This window comes from Branchiostoma floridae, chromosome 1 (genome assembly GCF_000003815.2).
Source record: "Branchiostoma floridae strain S238N-H82 chromosome 1, Bfl_VNyyK, whole genome shotgun sequence".
Classification (NCBI taxonomy): Eukaryota; Metazoa; Chordata; class Leptocardii; order Amphioxiformes; family Branchiostomatidae; genus Branchiostoma; species Branchiostoma floridae.
In genome coordinates, this window is record NC_049979.1 from 30,246,829 (window position 1) to 30,252,420 (window position 5,592).

The following is a 5,592-nucleotide window of genomic DNA, read 5'->3' on the forward strand; positions in this document are numbered from 1 at the left end:
CATGGGATCTTTTTTTCTTCAAATAAAATTTTTGAATAATCCTGTTTTGCATAAAAGAGGAGGGCGGAGTGAAAATTGCTGAATGTGCTCATACGCAAATACGAGCCTTTCTAGTATTGCATTTGATTTGGCTATTCTCAAGGGTCAAATACTGACAACTTTAACTTACACATTTCAATAAAAAGAACCAAAAACACTCAATAAAAAGGGATATTAAAGTTATTCAAATCGGGTTAACGTTAAGTTTGTGGACGTACTTAAACATGAACAAATACGCACCTTTCCCGAAAGCTCCCCAGAACGTAGAGAATAGGGCAATAGCTAGTAGCGTATAGAAAATGTAAATGAATCACACAACGTGACCATTACGCAACATTTTCGTTGTTCAAAGGTCACTTTGAATGGTCTGACGTCAGGAGATGTCACATGGTGCAGAGCTGGCATTTTTTCTGAAAACAGACGCAGCCTTCACGCAAGCGCACTTATGTAGGGCCACTTTTTCTTTAAACATTATCTGCTACCATTTCGACAAGTCATTCCTTACTTAACGTTGATGAGGAGTGGCAATTATTTACCAATCGCTGGCAATCAACCATCGGTGCAATTTGCAAAGAGTACGTGTGTTTTAATGGTTTTATTTATTCAAGAGCTAAGTTTTCCTTATTGTCAAGAATTGTTTCCTTATTTCTGAGATTTATCTCTTTATACCAATAACACTTTTCTCACTTGAAGAGCTAATTTCTTATGGCCCCAAAACATATTCTTATTTCTAAATTCAATATTAATATCTTTATATTGTATTAACACTCAAATTCGTAATGTAATGATCTCTTATTTCTAGTGCTTATGTTCTCAAACCAAGAGCACTGTTTTCATTTTAAGAGTTAAATGTTTCGTGGTAAAGAATTGCTCCTATACCAATAATTCTTTCCTCATTTCAAGAGATAAATCATTCCAAACTATGCATTCTTATTTCTTAGTTGCATGTCTTTATACCAAGAACAATGTTATCACTTCAAAAACTAAATTTATTATTGCCAAGAAATGATTTCATATTTTTAGGATTAATTACATAATTCTTAGAAATGTTCTCTTACAGCTAAATTAGGTTTTCCTTACTTCAAGATCATACGTTCTTTCTTCTTTCTTCTTCTTTGAAAGCCCTCATTCTTCATGTAGAATATTATGGCTTTTTGTGGTGCGCATACACGTCGGTTTTATTCTTCTGTCTTATCAACTATGATCCGTAACACATTACGTTACATAGATAGGTTTCCTAACTTTTGATATAAATTTTCTCACATCGAAATGCTTTTCTTATTTCAACAGCGTACATTCTCATTCATATTGCCTTAAAAAAAGGTTTTCTTGCTTTTAAGATGAATGTTCTTACATCAAGAATATTTTTTTACATCAAGAGCGAATATTTCTACTGCCTAGAAAGGTTTTATTACTTCTTAGTCCTCGCATCAGTAATACTTTTCTTACTTCAAGAAATCCAGTTAAAATATGTCATCAATAAATGGACAATACAAATTATGATTGAAAATTTCTACAGTGCCTATATTGAAGAGACATTATAACAGATACCTTACCAAACGTAATCATTTAAAACTACTGGTACACCGCGAAAAATATTTTCTTATTTTGCTTACCCCATGGACGATTTTTATATAAATGAAAACATTCTTGCAGGAACAAAATGTAGCATAAAATTTAAGCAAAACGAGAAAATACAAAATCTTTTCTAGAGATTTAAGCAAAATCTTCTTCTTATTTGCAAGAAAAAAATTGTACAAATAATTTTTTTTATAACCAGTTTCAACTCCTATGAATTTTTTTTTTCTTAATGGAATATACATTTTCTTTGAGGAAGCAAAACAAGTTAACAAGAAAAAGAATTTTTGGAATTCTTAATATAAGGAAATGTGTTCATGAGTTTAAAAAAAATCGAGTAACCTAGAAAAAAACAAGAAAACATTTTTGTAGTGTACCTATGATGCTAAAAACGTGACATACGATATCTTTAGTGTTCATATTTCAGCAAAATCTTGTACTGTAATGGGCGAACTTCAAAAAAATGTTAAAAGCTGTAGGTCATGCATTATTTAAGCAAACCCGTATAAGGGATTTTTTTTAAATATCCATATATAAACAATTTAAATCGTTTCAACTGCTTAAATTTGACTTTTTTTCAGGTTATACATGATGGAACAGATACAAGTGGAAAGCAATGGGCCTAAATACCCAGCGAAAGTTGCCCTGGTTACTGGTGTTAATGGACAAGATGGGTCTTATTTGGCAGAATTCTTAATGAATAAAGGCTACATAGTCCATGGGATCATCAGAAGAGCGTCGACCTTTAATACTGGCCGGATCGAACACCTATACAGCAATCCTATGATCCACAAGGAGGGGGAAAACTTCCACCTGCACTATGGTGACATGACTGACAGCACCTGTCTAACGAAGATTATATCTGAAGTTCAGCCGGATGAGATTTATAACTTGGCTGCGCAAAGTCATGTCAAGGTGTCATTTTCTCTCGCCGAATACACGGCTGATGTTGATGGTGTTGGTGTTCTCCGTATGTTGGATGCCATACGGGCAACTGGTCTTAGTAAAAAGATCAAGTTCTATCAAGCGTCTACCAGTGAGATGTTCGGCTTGGTGCAGGAGGTCCCACAGAAGGAAACCACGCCATTCTATCCCAGATCTCCTTATGGAGCGGCCAAGCTGTATGCTTACTGGATAGTGGTGAATTACAGAGAGGCCTACAACATGTTTGCCTGTAACGGCATCCTATTCAACCACGAGAGTCCTAGAAGAGGGGAAACCTTCGTTACCAGGAAGATCACCCGAGGTGTTGCTAAAATACTGCTGGGCATTCAAACCGAAGTAGTGCTGGGGAACCTCGATGCACAGAGGGATTGGGGGCATGCTAAAGACTATGTCAGGGCCATGTGGCTGATGCTGCAGTGTGAGAAACCGGAAGACTTTGTAATATCTACAGGAACGGTGTACAGTGTAAGGGAATTTGTCATGGCATCATTTAAGCATATTGGGGTGGATATTATCTGGGAAGGTAAAGGGTTAGAAGAGGTTGGTAAAGACAGCTCGACAGGCACAGTTCGTGTGAGGGTATCCCAGAAGTATTACAGACCTGCAGAAGTGGAGTTCCTACAAGGAGATAGTACAAAGGCTAAGAATGTTCTTGGCTGGGAACCATATGTGTCTTTCGAAGAACTAGTTGCTGAGATGGTAGAGGCTGATATTAAACTTGCCAAACAACACCTATTCGAATGATTCATCCAGCTTAAAAAATGTTAAATACTTTAGGCCATATTATAAGTGGTAATAAAAGCTGGTGTTGGGTAATATTTGTCCAAAAGACGTTTCATATAAGCGAGTTTGTAGATAGATTTTGATTTAAAAAGAAAAGATTTTGCATATAATCAATAAGGCCTGAAGTTTCTTCACCTTTAAAATCGCTTTAATTTGCAATTAATAGGACATCAAATTTAAAATGTTGAAATTGACTGCGCCAACTTTGACGTCGTATAGCTCCCAAACAGCTGCTGATGCTAGGACATCCAAACTTGGTGACTTTTCCTAGAATATTGTTGTCAATAATTTACCCCAAAAAAAGTATGTTTATAATTTTTTCTAATGCCATCGTAACGGATTTTCTGAAAGGCATATTCGACACAAAGACATTAATTTTTGTTTAACAACAGGATTGTAAGATTTTCTTGCTGTACTATGGGCATTCCCAGTTTTACCGAAGAATTTAGTTGATGACGTAGTAATTACGTCATATGACGTGCAAAATTGGTGATCGAAAAGTAAGCCGTTTCGAAATTTCGACCCTCCCCCCCTGCAGGCTAGGGATAGGGTCAACCCTATTCAGACCGTTTTTTGGGGGGTCATTCCTACACCAGGGGGGGGGTCTTTTGAGGCCCTCCACTTCTAAGTCCTATATCTCTCGAACGACGTGTCGCATGGCCATTAATTTTTTAGGAAATGATATACACATAATATCTGACAAGTATAAGGCGTATGGCGTCACGATGACGTATTATGACGTTATTATGACGTCAGTAACAGCAAGGGCAGCTAACAGAATTATAATGTTTGTTATGACTTGTGTTGCCAATGGCACCATCAATGGCGTCAAAATGACGTCATAAAATGACGTCATGCACATCTAAGTTACCAGTAGGGCTTCACCATATTTATCTTGAATTTTAAAAAAAATACTTTTTTGCATCGAATAATCACAAAAGGCATTGGCAATAGACTAAATGAGTGGATTTAGATTTTTTTCTGAAAAAAAAACCATGTAGTTACAAATTGTAAGGGATAATAAGCTAGTTTTTCTTGATCTTGCCATGCTGTCCGCCATCTTGGATTTTGGGCTGATGACATCATCAAAAAACTGCCTATCAACAAACGGTTACCATGGAAACACGAAAACTGGAAAATTTGTCAAACTTGAAATTGTTGTCAATAATATTTTAGGAAAACTTACAAAATTTGGTGGCTTTAGCATAAGCCGTTCTGTCGTTATAGGACATCAAAGTTGGCGCAGGCCTCACCCCCCCCTCCCGCCCGGTCTGAATAAGGTTAAAGGTGTTCGACAAAGATATGACGAAACTTGGTTTAAAAAAAGATGTTATACCGTCAATAAAGAAATGATCAATCAAGTTTTATTTTGACCCGTGACGTCATCAAATTAGCATAATTTATGACAATGTTTTCATAAATGTATACATGAAATTACACAGAATGTTAATAATATACAAAACAGCAGTAAAATATGCCTTTCAGAAACCTGTTGCGATGGCAACGCAAGTAAATTACAAGCTCATGTTTTTTTTTACAGAATTGTTGTCAACGATATTTTTGGAAAATGATTCGTAGTACTAGCAGATGTCGTTCGGCAGATATACGACGTCAAAGTCGGCGCGGTCACTTCTAGCTCCTTCCCCATTGTCTAAATAGTGTTATTGTTTTCGAATTTATGAGCACCTATCGTATTTAGGGTGAAGATTGTTTAACTTCCTTGTACTGTTATTATGAAATTCTTGACCTGTAGCTATAGCGAACTTGGAGTCAAATTAAAACACAGGAACAATTGTTAATTATACATGGGTATAAAAGTTAGCTTGTTTGCATCATATACGAACGGTGCAGAGGGAAATGTGTAAGAGAAAAAATAAGTATAAAATCCCAAAGGAAGAGGTAATGATTAACTTGAAAGTAAGTGGGTATAGCAAGTTACAATGTGCTACACCTGGATATATTGGACCACAGTATAATAAAGTAAATTTTTGAAAAGTAACAGATTTGTAATTTTTAAGATACCTTCATCTTATTGATTTAAACTACCTGTCAATATCTGTTTTCAAGTAATTTTTCTTGAATAGTGAGACCTAGAAAACATGCAAAGTAATAAAGATATTTATTCTTCACATTTAGGAGACTATTGGCCTAAAACCATATGTATGGTTTGGAATTTCAGTCCATTTTACTCGCTTTTGTAACAATGAATATGCGTTTTGAACAAGCAGGTGCAGTTGTAGGTGATAG

At 35.7% G+C, this 5,592-nt stretch overlaps 1 protein-coding gene across 1 annotated transcript; it reads left to right on the plus strand.

The window, feature by feature from the left end:
• Positions 1-507: 507 nt before the first annotated feature.
• On the plus strand, positions 508-5,344 carry LOC118430598 (GDP-mannose 4,6 dehydratase-like). Its single transcript, XM_035841572.1, has 2 exons — positions 508-614; positions 2,199-5,344. Exon 2 carries the CDS (start codon positions 2,206-2,208, stop codon positions 3,304-3,306), a length of 1,101 nt encoding a protein of 366 aa, XP_035697465.1. The 5' UTR covers positions 508-614; positions 2,199-2,205; the 3' UTR covers positions 3,307-5,344.
• Positions 5,345-5,592: the final 248 nt, after the last annotated feature.